The sequence below is a fragment of the Sorghum bicolor genome, chromosome 7 (assembly GCF_000003195.3).
Source record: "Sorghum bicolor cultivar BTx623 chromosome 7, Sorghum_bicolor_NCBIv3, whole genome shotgun sequence".
Taxonomy (NCBI): Eukaryota; Viridiplantae; Streptophyta; class Magnoliopsida; order Poales; family Poaceae; genus Sorghum; species Sorghum bicolor.
The window spans coordinates 57,926,876-57,945,837 of NC_012876.2; the positions used below are offsets into that span (position 1 = coordinate 57,926,876).

General features: G+C 39.3%; 2 protein-coding genes across 3 annotated transcripts; one reads left to right on the forward strand and one right to left on the reverse strand.

The window, feature by feature from the left end:
* Positions 347-8,176, reverse strand: LOC8077891 (cyclin-dependent kinase C-3). Of its 2 annotated transcripts, none has more exons than XM_002445549.2 (11): positions 7,922-8,176; positions 6,000-6,081; positions 5,816-5,906; positions 5,698-5,724; positions 5,469-5,566; positions 3,708-3,780; positions 3,474-3,588; positions 3,226-3,343; positions 1,037-1,182; positions 881-938; positions 347-664 (listed from the first exon to the last, which is right to left on the reverse strand). In XM_002445549.2, the coding sequence occupies exons 1-11, from the start codon at positions 8,035-8,037 to the stop codon at positions 617-619; spliced, it is 972 nt and encodes a 323-aa protein (XP_002445594.1). In that variant the 5' UTR covers positions 8,038-8,176; the 3' UTR covers positions 347-616. The 2 variants fall into 2 exon arrangements, with proteins under 2 accessions (XP_002445594.1, XP_021320508.1); XM_021464833.1 differs by having other exon boundaries at positions 358-664; positions 1,037-1,173.
* On the forward strand, positions 18,086-18,962 carry LOC8080636 (ethylene-responsive transcription factor ERF017). Its single transcript, XM_002444419.2, has one exon. It carries the CDS (start codon positions 18,134-18,136, stop codon positions 18,824-18,826), a length of 693 nt encoding a protein of 230 aa, XP_002444464.2. The 5' UTR covers positions 18,086-18,133; the 3' UTR covers positions 18,827-18,962.

Genomic DNA, 18,962 nt, shown 5'->3' on the forward strand with positions numbered 1-18,962 from the left:
TTATATATACTATAGTAGTGTCATTTTAGTAATATATTAAAAAATATGAATTCCTTTAAAATTTTTTCGCATGGTAAGATCTAGAGTATCTTAATATAAGTATATGAATATACTCAAACCGATAAACAAGTATGAATACATACGTAATGTGATTTATGGAAAATGGGAGTAATTACTCCCGGGAGTACGATATATATATATATATATATATATATATATATATATATATATATATATATGATCAATTCATTCTTCATTTATGCCTCAGCTGTTGAAGCAACAAGCATGCTGGGACTGATTTGCATTAGGTTAGATAGTTTGGAGGCAGATATGAAACACTGTGTCATGAAAATATACCAAGAATCACTACTTATTATTAACTGATAGTCAAATACAGTTTTCCATGAGTACAATACATCTATATATATCATATTTAAAGCTAGAACAGACAAAGTTAAACTGCTTGCTAGTCCTAATCCATTGTCAGCAGGAGAAACAAGACTTCAGTCTTCAGGTAGTACTTACACCAATGAGATCCCCAGACCCATTCTGACATGGTAAACAAAACTTAGTCGCAGAGAACAGCGAATCTATACTTCTTTCCCCCCATATGAGTTTAATTGTTGAAGTATGCCGCAGCAAGAGCATCTTGTGCAGAAATCCTCTGCAAACAAAGACAGACACCGATTATTAGACCATTTCCAGCATTTTCCAAAATAGTTGAGATGCGCATATTAGGTCCATTGACCCACCTAAAAAACCACTAGACATGAATATGCTGGTATGGAGTACTATGCATTAGTCAGCATCCCTCATATCAAATCTCAGATAACAAAGCAAATGTTGAAAGATAGACATGTGAAACATAAGAGCAACATACCTGTGAAGGATTAAGGATCAACATTCGTTCAATCAATTCAACAGCATGACAGTCAAAGCTGAAAAGAATTTTTCGACATATTAAATTCAAACATACAAAAAAAGATCAGTAACCACACCAAAAACCTACACGTAAGAAATATAGTCAGTGGATTACTTCTGCAGCATATCTCTCAGGCTTCGTTTGGTAGGAGTCGCAGGTCGGATAGTCATAGTCTTGTACAATGGTAGCTTGGAAACACCTGGCCAGTTTTCCTCGTTTGGAGATCCACACAGTTCAAATATTTTCAATAACTGCTCTTGCTAAAACAAAACACAAGCTTCTGTCAAGGTTTCAAGCATAAACATAACAAAATAAGAAAAGTTGAATGATGTCAATAATCTGAAACTACTCATCAATATTCGAGGAAATGTTGTAAAGAAATGTGTTGCCATGCTCATGAGTAAAGAGTTATAGGAGCTCACTATAAGTGAAAACATCAAAATAGCCATTAGCGTGTTTTATTAGAAGGATATCCAACACAAACAGAAGTCAATGGACAAACTGGGAAAAGTAAGAAAAATACAACAGATCAATTCAATAAGTTCAAGATCCTAATTGACAGTAAAATATAACACATGAAACCATAATACTAAGTTACTAACATCCACATTTGCTTAAAGGTGGTATTAGAAAAAGTACTGAACTCTGATGGTCTAAAGAAATAAAATCCCTCTTTCAAAGATGTGCTATTTGATGGAAATAATCTTGTCATAAGAGATGAATAGATGCATCTATGGACTTGAGTAATCAAGAGAAAATTGACTTTTCGAGAAAAAGCGAATGGTGGAAACTGTCTGGTTTCCTGGAATCGAGTCAAAATGCCACTACAATATGGAGGGCTTGGTATTCATGATCTGGAGTAATTAGGATGGCCTCTGCGCATTAGGTGGCTTTGGGCTTGACAAGACAGACAGTTCTCGCCTTGGGCAGGATTACCTATTCAAATCCCTAAAAATGCTCACGTTCTTTTCAAGGTTGCAGTGGAATCCATAGATGGTAATGGCGAAAGCATCCTGTTCTGATCCGATAGGTGGCTGCGAGGAAATACAGTTTCTGAGCTGGGCAGCTGGCACCTAATCTTTTCAAAACAATTCCTAAGAGTCATAAAACAGCACACGGTTGTGCAGGCTTTGGAGACCTACCGTAGGGTCTCAGATATTAAAGGTACACTCTCTAACTCTCTGTCCTGGTCCTGAGAGAGTACCTCTTGCTATGGGATTTGGTTCATAATATGTTGCTGCGAGAGGGGTTGAAGATCAGCATTGATGGAAGCTCAGCAGGTCTGGTATTTATTCTAGCAAATCAGCCTATAATGCTTACTTTCTTGGCTCCATTCGCTTTGCTCCATGGAAAAGATTTGGAAGAGCTGGGCTCCTCAACATTGCAAGTTCTTCATTTGGCCTGCAACCAACAATAAATGCTGGACTGGTGATCATCTAGCAAAAAAAAGGACTCCCTCATCCAGCAGCCTGTCCTCTTTGTGATCAGGCAGGAGAGTCCACCCAGCATTTGTTGATCTCTTGCGTCTTCGCTAGATAGGTCTGGTTTATTATTCTTTAGAGATTGGGTTAAGCTCCATCAGGTTTCTACTAGAAATTTTCAAGTTGGTGGTACCAGGCAATCAAGGATGTGCCTAAGGAGATGAAAAAAAGAGCTTAATTCACTCATTACCCTGGTGGCCTGGGAGATTTGGAAGCACAGGAATGAGTGTGTCTTTAATGGTGCAAGTATGAGCATCACAATTTGTTAACATGCTAGGAAATGCAAACTCACATTGTATTGCAGTCCCCAAAGGGGAAGACAAGGTTCTGTACAATATGCACTAAACCCCTTACAATAGTGGGAAAATATACAGCATAGATATGTCCACCTAACAAAATATCAGCGTAACAGAAAATGCATAATAGAACAAAGTAGGACAGACAGGGATCATATAACAGTAATAAAATAGATAAACACGAACAAATTGCTGTATTTGTGCATCATGCCTATTAGACAGGCTGTTAGTAGGCTGGTTAGGTTTATGCCATGGTTGGCCTAAGGCCCATGCACCTTAGGGTTACTGCAGCCTCTAGCTCTGGCACACCCTGTGGTTTATATACATGTATCCTGTACTTGGCATTTGGCAAGGCAATCAATCAATCTAACCCGCGTGATATCCCTCGCTTACAACATAAGAACTCATCATGTTTTCAATGTTCACAAAACCAAATTTCATGTAAATAATAATTCAATTATTATAGGAAAAATAGCACCAGGAGCAAGAGCACAAAGGAGAGAAGTCAGAAGTGTATGCATCATACCTCGGATCTGCCAGGAAATAATGGTTTCTTGAGTAAAAATTCCGCAAATATGCAACCAACAGACCAAATATCCACAGGTTCAGCGTAACTTGTGGCACCAAGAAGCAACTCAGGGGGTCTATGAACAGTTTGTAATGAATGATGTCCACATCAGCACATATTCATGGAACAAGTTGTGTTAGTATAAGGGGTAAAAAGGTTTTGGCCCAAACAATGTGTTATGATGTTCTTTTCCCCATTCCACTTACCGGTACCATAAAGTGATGACATGATTTGTTAAAGTTCCATCTCTAGTGAACAGCCTTGCAAGGCCAAAATCTGCGAGTTTTAACAGCTTACCACCAGTTATTAGAAGATTAGCCCCTACAAACAATTCAATAAACAAGCAAATATGAGATCAAAACATAGTCAGAAAAAATGGGGTCGAAGGCACAAATGACCAGAGATGCAAAATTTCAAGTTAAATCTAAAAAAGTGAAAACCTTTGATATCCCGATGAAGTACATTGTTGACATGGCAGTACTGCAATCCTTTTAGCAGCTGCCCCATATAAACCTGAAGAAATAAAAATTTGCATCAATAATTGGTTATTTGAAGAAACACACTAATGATTAATGACATATCTCACTGTTAATCCATAATTTTTACAGTAATTCTTGTATATGTTTCTCTTCAGCGCCCAAATCAAGGATTCACTCAAAATGACTTATTTCCCCGAGTCCTTAAGTAAAATGCATTCTTTCATGGCATGCCACCACCTAATCAATTTATGGGCACTTGCATGCATGTTTAGTGCACAGGCACATAACAATACATCAAGGCATCTGCAAGGGATCTGGTAACTCAAGCTAGGCTATGCCCTGCCACAAAAGTTTTTTTTCTGAAAATTTAATCCGAACTGGAACATAATGAAAATTTGAATGGAAGATTAGAGGCCACTGCTGTTTTGGATGAGAAATTAGATTCCTGCCACTTATGCATGGATGAGAACAAAATAACAAATATAGGAGGTCACTTGTACTGGTGCATCAGCATAAGCCCATAAGCTCTGCAGCCTTCACCACCGTCCATGCAAACAGGGACGACCTCGCCATCGCTCATGAGGGCTTCATCTTAGTCATCTCAGATTCCATGGAGTCTGGGACAACATCTCACCGAATCCAATGGTTGCTTCTTGTTTTTCACCCTTGTCCATGGATACTAGGGATGACATCTAAGTCGCCAATAAGTACATCAATCTTTGTCTCCCATGATGGTATTACTGTTTTCTTGACATTTGTGGCGCATCCATGGAGGATTGAGAATAAGCCCAACCAAGCCAGGCGGAACTATTTGTGCTGTTCCACACCACTTTGTTTGACTCTGACGCTTCAACTTCCTCTCCTTTCTTCGACTCACCCCCGCGGCCCCACTCACATGCCTACGCTTCACTCGCCAGGGCAGCACGTGCTGCAGTGTGCAGTGGAATGCAGCACTAGGGCTGTGAATTCATGTAGGACAGTAGGAGTATTCCAGAAGGTATGCTTCACACTCCCTTCATATGAATTTAGTTTCCAATTGCAACATGCTTTATAATTAGACTAATCGGGTGGGGCTAGGGTTAACTAACTTATATGTATCCCTTTTTTCTCTTTAATTTATAATTAGTTTTATTGTCTTTAATTGATCACTTGATTCATTGTGTGGCCAGGATGAACAGGAGGTTGAAGACCATTTGTAGCTTTATAAGGCAGTTGTTTCAAGCCCCCATTCTGCTGAAAATCATAATGTGACAAATGATCAAGCTACTGAATTAACTGTTTCAAGCTCCCATGCTGCTGAACATCCTAATGTGACATATGCTATCTTGTTATGTTCTGCTATGTTTTGAGCTATTTAGGACAGATAACTTTCTTTGTATTGCAAAAGTGAAAAACATGCACTCATTTGCTTTGTCTATGTTCTAGCCAAAATCAGTATAAGCATATGTGATATGATATGACCCCCATGATGCCCAAATACTGACTCCACCCCTAGAAATGGATCATGAAGCAGCATCATACATTCATATGTGATTACTAGTGACTAACACAGCAACCAACATTGCTAATAACATGCAGCAAACTTAGAGTTAACAGAGGCACTACTGACAAGAAAACAACAAAAAACATGCATAGGGAAGCAAACCATGCCTTAGATTGCTAGAAAAAATGTGAAGAGAAATGTGCGGAAAATTTATGGATGGAAGGAGTACACTTGAGTACCTTGACTTGGGATGGGGCACTATGGTGCAATACTTTCTTCAAATCATGGTCCATGTATTCAAACACCATGTAGATATCTCCCCTATAGATGTGATCATCTGCACAGTCCACGGGATAAAATTATATGCAGGTAAGAATCAATTAACAGGGAAAATAATAAATCTATCAGCATGAGCTACATTAACAAAGAATAAGCAATCAAACAAAAGAGAACTGAGTGATACTATACCTGATCCGCCTGTTCCATGTGCAGAACCTGAGAAAATTTTTAAATAAATGGTTAAGCAATGTCATTATACTAATGCACTCTATTATATATCTAGAAAGACTAGATGAACATTTGTTACCAGGAGATACTACAATCTCTTTCAATCTGATGATGTTCTCATGATCCAGCTTTTTTAATAGTTTAATCTCACGCAAGATTTGGCGTGGAAACTACAGAGGTACTGAATAGTTCAGAGGGGTCTATAACGCGCACAAAACAATGTGCTTGAGTATTATTAACTTTGTTGAGATCATAAAGCTTACCCCTTCTTTGCCATCATCCAGTTTTATTTTCTTAAGTGCTGCTCTTTCCCCAGTAATAATATCCACAGCTTCAAATACCTCGCTGAGATTTTTAGGAAAAGACACGACAGTGACAAATTAGTTAAATAGACCATAGATATTCATGTAGTAGTAAAATGCCCTGGCAGATCAATGTAGATGGCAAGGAAATAAAACTAATGAAAATATGGCAGGAGGTCTCCTTCATTCCATTTTCTTATCATGAAATAATCCTAAGGACAAGAAAGAACATCAAGACTGAAAATTTAACCGTTGTTATTTCAAAGAGCCTTGTTTAGCAGGTTATTTCAAAGATCTTAAGACATAATGGAAGACCATTATAGTCCACCTGATTCAGTAAAAGTAGGGGTTCAGAAAGGACTATAAATTATTGCCAGTGACTATACCTAATGGCTCTATTGATTCTACACGAATGCAAAAAAAATTCTCAAGAGGTTTGATCTTTTGCATCTTCATACACCTTGTGTGTGCATAATCAAATTTGCAATGGAAGTATCTGCCCCTATTAACCATTTTAGATACAGAATAAAAGGTAGGCTCTATTTTATTTACATTCTGGCTGAATGACTAAATACAATCAGAGTATCAGACCCTCTCAGAGGGAGTATTTTACAATTACAATAGTCAAAACAGAAAGAAAAGAAAAACGCAAAATTCAAATACTAAGTTACCAACTAAAAGCGAAATAATATCGTGCAAAATCTTACATTTTCAGTGCATATGCTTAAATATATTTCCAGAATAAAGAGATTAAAGGCTATAAATTATAGGATAAACAATGATATATTCTTTTAAAAGTGAACGTTTCTTTCTTTTGGCCAAAGGGAGCAAGCTCTAGATTTGACTCTAGTTCCAGTAAAAAGCAAATGAATGGCCAAGTGAAGGGGGAGAATCAAAAACATAAGATCATACCGGTGCCTGATCCTGAACCTGAACTACTGATCAAACACATAAAACATCATTTTTCTATACACACAAAATACTATACTGAGCTATCCACATGGAGTTGCATGAAAGCTAAATCTCATAAGATAGGACTCTTCATCATAAGCTGTTTTCTAGAAAAGCATTGGCTGAACAGGGGAATGTGGCAACATATCTTGATTATCAGATTATCTACTTGTTGAAAATCTTTTTGCTGACCTAATGTGCTCCAACATATCAAGATATGAATTCCAGAAATATGATTTCTACAGGTAAAAGCTTATCATGGGAAAATTGTATCGTACTAGAGAAAACGGCACTATTAGGACTCAGGATGTCCAAAATGATAAAAGCTGATGCAACAGAGCAGAGTTGTAAGCATAAATAAGTGAAATTCCTGGTAAAATGCATATAATCAAGTTAGTACCAGATGTTATGGGATTTCCCTTTCATCAGATTAAAACAAAAGGACATCACCAAGCTGCATTATATACATAGATAAAGTTTCCATGGTTGCTATACATCAGAACTTAATGTATACGCCTGCCTAACAATTCAGGCATTCTGACAGAAATACCTACCTATATTATCCAACACTACCGAAGGAACCCTAAGCAACTAACTAATTGAGTAATGTAAAGCTTTAATGATGCCCAATAACTGATGGCATCTAGGACGAAACAACAAAAGCACGGTTGCTCCACCAACAAGCGATGGTCTACACAAAGTCTCCGCCGAAAATTGCCTCCAAGTACGCCATGAATCGTGCAACCACGGACCGAACGGATCATCATCACTCCGCCGCCGGCCGTACGATCCCATCCCACGGCCACTCAACATCTACTGCAATTGCAGCGCGCGGCGAACGATTCAGGCGGAACAGACCACAAAAATGCAAGGGAAATTCTAGCCCGGCCAGCGTGCGTGCCGCCGAGGGGATTTCGGTTCAGCTCGCTTACCCGTAGGTGCCCTCGCCGATCTTGCGGATGCGCCTGTAGCAGTCGACGGTGCGGGCGCCGGCGGGGGCGTACTCGGCCAGGTTGAGCGCGCCCAGGGGCGCCTCCTCGCCGTCCATAGACGGCTGGAGGCCGCGGCGGTGTCGCGTGGAGAGTGAGCCGGCTCCGCTAGAACCTCCGGAGGCTTGGGCAGAACCGCAGAAGGGCAGCGACGGCACGACGCGGCGGTTGCGGATGCCCCTGGAGGCTAGGGAGTCGGGAGTGTGCTACGCAAGTCAAAGCGACCCAGTCGTATACCCATTCCTTCTTGGGCCTGGGCTTGTTCAAGCGAGCCGGCCCATTTCACTCCGTTTTTTTCCCCTAAAATAAAAGTTGTCCCCTTTTTTAACACCATGAGAGCATCTCCAAGAGTCTTTGTAAATTTTATTCTTTAAAACATTATTTAGATAAATATTTTTATAAAAATCACTTTTTATATTTCTTCACTCTCCAACAACTTTTCTATCTCTCATGCATACTCTACAGAGTTATTCTCGTCTTCTAGTTTTGGCTAGCGAAAAATCTAGAATAGAAGATAGCTATATTTACATAACCATTTAGACAAATTATTGAAGGAAAACTTTTCATCAAAATTTCTGTTCTTAGCACTTAGGAAGGATTTAGAGAGTCTCTTGGAGTTACTCTAAGAGTACCCACTAGACAGTAGGGTACATAGTATTTACTAAAAAAAAAGTAGGATACACGTACGTGTCTTTGTAGAGATGAGTACGCATACATTATAAGTGTCTACATTGTACTATATAATTATTAAAAAACAATCCATTAAATGACTTATATCTTATATGTATGCTGGAAGTTCTGAATGAACAACTACATGGGTACATGATTTGCTAATTGCTGATGACGAACACAGGCGCAGTAGTACGTATTTGAGGAGTAAAGGGTGATCAATTTTGTATTCACATTGTAGCATATACATAAAAAGAAAATTCTGTTTTTAGCAGTCGATATGCTTCATATATTTTGACTATATTTTCAAGAAAACACTAAAGCTTATATTAAATAAAACCAGCATTATGGACCACCTCAAGAAAAAAAATAACTTCTTTAATTGCAACTAAAAATCATATTGCTTCCCTAAGTGTCATGGAAGTTCTTTACTTTCCTTATAGCAACTCAATGACTTTTTTATACCCTTCCTAAATCCTAATTGAAAAAAAAATTGGTGAAAAAAATGCTCTTTGATAGTTTCTTTAATTAGATCTCCAAATATACTCATCTTTTATTCTGGATTTCCCACTAGACAAAGATGGAGAATGCACACAGGATACAAAGAAGTTGTTGGAGGGTGAAAAGATACCGAGAGCAATTTTTATTCAAATATCTTTATAAATAATAATCAAGAGAGTGAGTTTAAGAGAGATTTTTCTATATGCTCTTTAATTGTTATCATTTCAAAATTGTGCTCCATTGATTGACGCCATCATTTGCAATAATAACAAAATTGTCCCCTTCTAATGACTGATTATCTTTTTTTTATCTTCAATGACTGATTATCTTTTTTTATCTTCAATGACTGATTATCTAGACAAACACAACACTTATATATGTTTAGTTACTGAAAAAATTTAGATTTGACTAATGTAGCACTTTTATTTCTACTTAATAATTATTGTCCAATCATAGATTAATTATGCTCAAAAGATACGTCTCGTAAATTACAGGCAAGTTGTACAATTAGTTATTTTTTATCTATATTTAATACTTTATGCATGCGTTCAAAGGTTTGATGTAACGAGGAATCTTGAAAAAATTTAGAAAAAATTTGGGAACTAAACAAGGCCATAATTAAAAATCCACTAGTCTATGCAATTGTAGTGTCCACGTCAGCAAGTCATTATATTTTTCTCAACATGCAAGTTGTCCAACTAAACAATGCACTATCACACGCAACTAAAATCAACTAGGCATACAATTATAATATCCACGTCAGCAAGACATATAAGTATTTTGTTTGTCTACATTATCATATCATGCAATCCACTAATCTGCATTTCTGCAGTAACATGCGGGATATTCTCTTAATATATTATAAATTGTGGCAATCATTTATAAAAAACCACAATTAACCAAGTGCGGGCTTGTGTTTCTGACTTGTGTTCATAATCTCTCTCGTGTTATGTTTTCCATGTCCTTGCCTGCCTAGAGCTGTTCAGTTCGCGAGCACAGGCTGCGCCCTAGCACCGGCGAGCGAGCTTTGGTGTGGGCTCACAACAAGCGGTGCACCTTCGGATGGTCATGGTGAACAAGCACCCCACGGTTGGGGACTGCCGACAAGCACCACCCAATTTTTTTATTGTCATGAAATCATTTGCACCGACAGGTGGCCAGTCTCAATGTATAGTTTTATGGTACAGTTACCAAGATTATAAACTAGGTAACCGAGCCATATGAGTTTTATTGGGATGAAACTCCTTAATGATCATGTCAAGTCAGCAATTTTGTTTATGTGTCACCCTATTTAATATGCATGACACTCACATGAAACATGCATTGAGACTGGCCTAAGGCAATGCCAATACTGATGGTACGCCAGTGAAGGTGCGTTTGTATTATTGGTGGTTCTTAAACTAACAGTAACACATGTGAAAATTCTCTATTTTCATTGGCCTTTCACACTGACAAAAAAAACACTGCTAGAATATATGAGTTTTCTGTTGTCAGTACAAACATTTTATGTACTAGTGTTGCTTCACTTTACTCATTCATAGCGTAATTCATAGAAAATTTCAAATGTTTTGGATCTGCATTACTATAAATAACAATAAAATTCAAAAGATGGATTTACCATTAACTTATGATAAATATGATTATACCATTTGCTTATGATAAATATGATTATATACCAACATTTGACAATACCTTTGGCCACCAAACAGTCACCACTGGTAAGGGTTGGTTGGTTGTCTTCCTTTCCACATCAATAATCAATATGTGTGTTGGAATATATTTTTTTAAAAAAAATAATATTTCATCCGCATATATATATATATATAGATTGAGTTTGAGATGAATATAAACAATTGAGGAGTTGAAAGCTCAAGTTTGGTTTTGGTAATTAATGACACCAAGTTGCTAATGTCTTGTGTTTAAGTGATTTGAGTTAGGCATAGCAACACATGTGATGAAGGTGCATGGTGGCATGGAAAGGTGGTCACATGACTACAAAGAGATGAAGCTTGATGTGGAGATCATGATGATAAACAAGGAAGAAAGTGATCAAGGCAAAGGTATAAACATAGGGTTTTACTTTTGCCGGTCTAAGATGAGTAGAGAATTGATTGACCGGGTTTAGGATAGATAGCCGACTATCAAGAGGGGAAATCACGGTCTTCTCTCGAATCAAGTGCTACTAGATCCATATCTTGAGCATATGCATTAGGATCTATTAAAGTGCTAACCTAACTCCTTTGGTGAAAATGTTTGTGAAAAGCTAACACACTTGCACTTTGGTGGTGTACACTTGGTGGTGTTGGCACTCTTTGCAAAGGAGGTGGAGTTCCTAGGGTAGAGAGGGGTTTGGGTTCCTCTCTCCCTCCCGCCGAGCTTGCTCGGCAGGATTCGGCGCTTTTGAGAAAAATAAGTGTATATTTTCTATTGCGTCGGTGGGAAATTTGGAGAAGTCGCGGAAGTGTTTTTCACTGAGAAACACTCACCGGACGCACTGCGCGGAGGCACCGGACGCTGGCCTTTAGCGTCCGGTGTACTGTCGGGTGTAGCAGAGTGCACCGGACGCACCGGAGTGAGTCCGGTGCTCAGCGTCCGGTGTGCGGGCGTTTTGGCAACCCTCTCTGAGTTTAAGTCCGGTGAGCACCGGACGCTCAGGGTGCGTCCGATGGCTCACGTCCGATGACCCTACAAGTTTGCAGACTTCTCTGAGTTTTAGTTCGTTGAGGACCGGACGCGTCCGGTGTATACCCACAGAGCGTCCGGTGTCTCGCAGGTAGCCGTTAGAAACTGACACGCGAGATCCAAGAAGGACACGTGGACAATCCCTGAGCACCGGACGCTGGGGGTCGAGCGTTCGGTGATCACTTGGTAGCGTCCGGTGCCCCCGATTTCAGCCCAGTGAAAGTGGCCAACGGCTAGTTCTTTGAGGGGGCTTATAAATAGATGGTGGCCGGCTTTAGGAGCTGAACTCTTGCACTTTTGAATACTTGAGGCATACTTTGAGCTAGAGAACACTCCCTCCACTCATCTCCTTGCTTGATTGCTAATCCTAGTGAGATTGAGTGAGATTCAAGTGCATTGCTTTGAGAGTTGCATTTAGTGGCACTTGATTCTTGAGTTTGCTGTGGATTTCTTGTTACTCTTGGGTGTTCCCCGATGCCCTAGACAGCTTGGAGCAGCGGTGGTGTTGAGCTCGTGATTGGAGATTGTTTCGAGCCTCACCAAGTGATTTGTGAGGGGTTCTTGAGCCTTCCCCGCGGGAGATCGCAAATTGGTTACTCTAGTGGATTGCTCGTGGCTTGGAGGATCCCCATCTTGTGAGTGGATGTGCGGCACCCGCTGAGGGTTTGGCTTTGGATTGCCAATTAGCTCGTGATCCATCAAGTGGGTGTATCGCCACAACGAGGAGTAGCTTGCCGGAAAGCAAGTGAACCTCGGTAAAAATCTTGTGTCATCTCTTGCCGAGGATTCTCTTGTGACTGTGAGTGATTGATTGGATATATCTCTACTGTACAACGTTGGTATAACAATCACTCTCCACTCTTTTACTTATTTGTATAACTTGCTAGTTGTTTAGCTTGTTTAGTTTAGTCTTCTTGTTTAGGAGTGTAACTAGCCTTCTCTTGTTGTTGTGCTTTAGTGTTTAGCCTTGTACTAGTTTGTATAGGTGGCTTGCATAGCTTAGTTGAGCTAGTGCTAGAATTGCTTCGCCATTTATTTTACTAATCAACTTATCTAGTTGAAGTTTGTAGAAAATTTAAATAGGCTATTCACCCCCTCTAGACATTTGGACCTTTGAGGAGTATATACAGAATGAGAGAGGCCTTAGTAACAAAGGTGCCTATAAAGACAGAGCCCAAATAACAGTTGACATGCTCGAGGACGTAGGAGTATATACTACCTGCAAAAGTAAAGTAAAGATTGGCAATTGAATAGAAGTGGGAGACATAACTTTTTGCTGTCGCGCACGAACCATGCATGCCGACGTAGGCAGCGTTGCCGGTTAGTTTTTCTCAGGGTTGACTGGATTTTGCATGCACCCTTCATACATTGCTAGATTTAAGTGTATATCTAAACAACTGCCCCCACTGAGAATTCATCCTCTAGTTAACTATTATCTGGTCAATGGCAACCGGTCTCCACGGAGCTATCAACAACACTTTAAGTAGATTAATATGCATACCCTTTGTCTTATGCTATTGCAATTATCATGAATTGGCTGTCTTGCCTTCCATTGGATCTACACTTAGGAGTTCCAATGCTCCTAGGGGTGGAAATGCACGCATTGAAATCTGACGAATTATCTGAATTCATATATGTTCAAACTTGTAATATAGACACCCATATTCGTATTTGTTCCAAATATGGATTAAATGGGTGCATTTGAATCCGTTTTCAACCATATTTTTCTCTATACGATTTAGATATGTATTAATATAACTACTTTTGTAATACTAACTTTTGATATAATTAGGCTAATTGATAGTTAAAGATAATAAACTTTGAAATTTGAAATTTGTGCATGTCTAATATTTAGGGACTGAGGGAGTATGTGAATGGCAGAGAATACCACGTGAGGGAGGGTGTGAATGAATGATGTCCCACTCCAAGAAATAGTGTTTAGTTTCCCAAAATGCAACTACTTTGGAATGATGGAATGCAAAATCCCAAAATTTTCAAGGTTATGTTTAGTTTCATCCAAAATGCAGAATTTATTGCCCTCATAAGAGCCTCTTTGTGGCTTTTTTTTTTGCCTCTTGAGGCCAAAATCCAAAATGAAGAATGACCACTTTTTGCTAAAATTTTTGCATGGTGGTTAATTCCATTATGCAAAATAATGGAGCAAAACCCAAAAGTTTTTAGAATAGAAGAGGAACTAAACATCCCATAATACTGCATTTTGTGCCCTATTTCTAGGGACAGTGTATGTCTTGATATTGCGGTTACAGAAACTACCAGACCCGTTAAATCTAGTAGTGTATGGCTAGCAAAAATATCTCGCATTCGATATGGTATTATCTAAGGCATAATTTAGACCTAGCACGTGATCACCGGTTTATAGAAGGAATACTCTAAAGATCGGAGTACTTTAGAATGTTGGACTTTTTTAATTTGATCTCTCTAAATATAACTAGTATGAATAATTTTGGTTAAAATTTAGGGATAGAACGTTGGACTTTTTTAACTTGAACTTTCTAAATCTAACTAGTACTAGTAATTTTGGTTAAAATCTAGGGTAGATTTGGGACCACCAGGACTAAGCGTCCGCTAATGATGGTTTTAGTGGTGATGCTTTTTTGCGAATTACGCAATGCGATCAAGATTATGCCTTTTTTTGCGAATTACACAATACAACTCCGACACTTACAACGGACGCACACTTACCCTGTAAATGCACACACACAAACCTTACCCTATGAGTATCTTCAAAGATTGGCTAGCAAATCCTCGATATTGATAAAGTCACCACAGACGCTTCATTGTCCATTGCAATGTTGCCTACCACTGAAAGCACAACGTCGTTAAATCCTAAAATATTCGCTCCCATAGAGAGTTGAATCCAGATCCTGAGATGCTACTAAGGCTCTTGTAACCACAAGGACTGGGTGATGTTAACCACAACATATTTTTTCAAATTTATATAGGATATCTTCTGTAGAAAATTTTAGATGTAGATCAAATTACAATTTTCTTGTTTCTTCTAGAATGCTAATACTCCCTCTGTTTCAAATTATAAGTTGTTTTGAGTTTTTTTAAGTATATAACTTTTACTATACGCCTAGATATACAATATATCTAGATACATAGTAAAAAATATATGCATATATAGAAAAGCCAAAACGATTAAGAATTCAAAACAGATAAATTTATCATTCTCCGTTGTTTATAGATAGTACAGCAAGTCAATCTGTCTGACTTTAGTTTACTGGGTATTCATGCTAAAGTCGGTTTAAATATATATATGAAAGGTTAGGCAAGAACCACATGAACCCTCTTGTGACACCCACTCCATTTCACAACACACACGGAGACTAGACTGCATGTCGTAGCTTATTAGAAGATGAAAACGACTTAATTAACTAGAAAGTACTCCATGTAACTTTAGGTCGTACTTTCTTTAATTAGTCAATACTGCGAAACATGCCTGAAATGATCATTTACTAGAAATCTAAGCGCACACTTTCCATGGTGTCACAGGGCGAGGGCAGTCAATTTAGCTAGGGTTTGGTCTGGCCCCTGTGTTTAATTTAATTGGCACCCACAGATGCCAAGTGTGGTGCTTTATGGACACAAACACAGAGATGAACAACAAAAAGGCTGCACTGATTAGTTATTTTAATAGGTTTTATATTTTGCTATGGTATGTGATCCAGCATAAATGCTTTTATGGTGCGGCCATAAGCCAAAGACAAACTATCGAACGTCAAGGTACAGTACAACGAAGATGCTTTAATTTTAGTTCTGCCCTAGCTAGCTAACAGAAATTTTATTTTAACAATAAACAATAGTATTTTAATAATAACACGTGTCAATTAAATTTTCAGAAAGTAGTTATATATGGTATGACAAATGACTAGGTATGGGGTTCGGTCACACACACCATCTTGATTAGCGTGACTGTTACACCGAGTCAACACATTTTTGGCTGCCTTTTCTCTTTTCTAATTGATCAAAAAAGAGAAGGATCCAGTGACCACCAAAAATCTTTGTAATCATTTAAACATTCTCTCTGTCCTGTAATAGTGCATCTTAGGAATTTTAGGACAAATTAAGAGAGAACACAAAAGACATATGTATTCTTATTTTATTTTCTAACCAGACGCTATCATCAATGTGAAATGTGTTTGATGTTGATTGATTGATAAATAGAAAGTATTTAATGCAAAATTGATTTTCGTTCTCTAGAATGCATTATATTTGAGGACAAATTTGAATACTAAAATACACTGCATTACAGGATGGAGGGAGTAGATGCTAAATAATAAGCACTATCCATTTTGCTTGGATTTGGTATTATAGATTTTGTAGTTTTGAAATGACAAATTCTACTTGCAGTGCTATATTTGAGTTCTTAATTAAGTTGTTTTTTGTCGATCCAAAACAAAGGAGCTATAGGGACCTCACAAAATCTTGTAGGTTTTGAACCAGGAATAAAAATAGAGACCTTTAGTCCCGATTAAATGGTCTCAGTTCCCATAAATGGGACTAAAGGGGGTTGGAAACTAGGACTACAACGGCTTTCTCTACTAGTGTAGGGACCTCAAAAAAATCTTGTAGGTTTTTAATTAGATGTTAAAAAATCATGCAAGATCCATTTTATTTCGATCTGTCATCATAATTTAGTTGCTAGAGTGGCCAATGTAAATAAAATACTAATGTATTTGTTTGGCAACTACATAAGATTGATGTTTTCTATGTGAACTTTATGTATACATTTCTTATGAAGAATGAGTTGATAGCGGGATTAGGGTCTCACTAATAGTTTGGTGAGTAAATATACCTATGAAGACAAAAAATCTCTTTGATTACTTAAAAGAGGGTTATTCTAAGAAAAATACAATCTATCACAGAGGTAGAGTGGTGATTTGACTTCTTATTTTTGTAGTAAGCTAGAAGTCATTCAACACTTTTTTTATTGTAACATCCCGGCCCAGGATTTAATAGGATTAATAGGATACTCATACCAATAAGTTACAACTTTTTTTTCCAGAAGCTCATCTTCAAAGAACTCTAAAGTTAAGTGTGCTTTGCCTGGAGAAATTTAGAGATGGATGATCGATCAGGAAGTTCTTTCCGGATGCACATCAGTAAGGACAAAGTGTGTAAAAAAGACCGGTGTTGATTTGTGAGTGTTTTTTTGACAATGTTGAGTGTCAAAAAAACACTCAGGCAAACCATAAGAGCTGGATTCTGGTAGTGCATGCCTCAGTTTGTCCTATACTCACTTAACAAAAGCTCTATCTTCTTGACAATCACTGATCACTCCCACATGGGGCATACATCAACCATATGTTCACATGCTGATTCATGGATAGTTTACCTAAATCATTTGAGGAGAAGCTCGAGTTGATCTTTGGGGTCTAGGCCTATATTTTACTTTTTGACTGCTTGACAAAGAAGTTTGAGACTCCAAATTCACTCATCTGGTGACCGTACTATGGAGTTGCCAGCTACTGTATATATGCCGTCGTCTCTCCAATGTTAGATTATTGCAATGTTGTCCATTACTTGTATTTTTTCTTTGTAGACAGTTCATTACTTGCATATACTCCAGTCCCGTAAGATTCTTTTTAACTTCGCAAATTTTCCTTCAACTTAATTAACTGACCAGACAAGTTCTAGATCGAGTTCAGGGTGCTCACATGCATGGCATGCTCGCAATTATGCACTTCTCATTAGATGTGTGCAAATTTAAATAAATAAATACTCCAGTCCTGTAGGCGAGGCATTGGTGTGTGTGTGTGTGTCTATATATATATATATATATATATATATATATATATATATATATATATATATATATATAAAAGATATGCTTTAATGTGACGATTAGACAAACTGGACAGTGAAAAGCAGCATGCAGCATGCTATCAATTATTAATTGCATCAGCTGAGCACTTCCATTTTCACAACGTGCTCGTCAAAGTCGCGTATACGTCCCATTGACATATTGAGCTGTACAATAATATTCTAGTATCTGTACCAAACTATCTGATACTGATACACCCATCAACCTCCCTCCCCTCTCACCCATGGGCCATGGCGCCTTGGCGGGGTTGGGGTTGACCACCATTACCGTCGCGCGTGTCTTATCCAATTTTTCCATCTGCTGCCACACGGATGGTTAAGTCATCTATCCCGCGTTCCATCATGTGCTATGCTATAAATCTCTCTGTCGCCAGGTCCAAGCTTCTTCCACTCGATCACAAGCTAAGCTAAGCTTGGCAAGTATACTTCCAGACATATATATATACATCACGAGCCATGGACGATGGCGCTGGAGCAAGCCGCAGCGACGGCGAGGGATCGCCGCGGCTGCCGGCGGAGCGGCGCTACAAGGGCGTGCGCTTCCGGAAATGGGGCCGGTGGGTGTCGGAGATCCGGATGCCCAACAGCCGCGAGAGGATCTGGTTGGGCTCCTACTCGTCAGCGGAGAAGGCGGCGCGGGCGTTCGACGCCGCCGCCGTCTGCCTCCGCGGCTCCCGGGCCGGGTCGCTCAACTTCCCCGAGTCCCCGCCCAACGTCCGGCACATCCCTGGCGCGATGCTGACGCCTGAGCAGATCCAGGCAGAAGCTGCAAGGCACGCTAACCAGCTGCTGCCTAGTCCGCCGGTTGCGTCGCCGGCGGCGTCGTCGTCGTCGCAGCCAGCAGCTGCGGGAGGAGCAAGCAGTGACAGGACGACCTTGTCAATGCCGCCGTCCACTTACTACGGCAGTGGAGCTGCCGTCTGCGGTGACGACGAGGCGCTTGATTGGTCTTTCATGGATGCATTGCCATCGATGCCGGCGTCTTCGATGGGGATGGGGAACAGTGGTGCTGATATTGTTCCGGCCTTGGATGATTTCATGTACGGGTCCCCTCACCCGGTTATGCCGCCGAGTGAAGAGGTCACACAGGATATGATTGACGATGACGATGATCATACATTCATCTCAGACGACCTCTGGCGATTCTGATGAAGGTAAAAAAAAACAAAACAAAAAAGATATCTCTATGAGAAAGTAATATCGGCCGGATGAACGGAGCTGTACTTTATAATGACTCTATCGTCCGAACCACATGCCCCTGCACCGGGAGGTGTTTTCTTTTTAA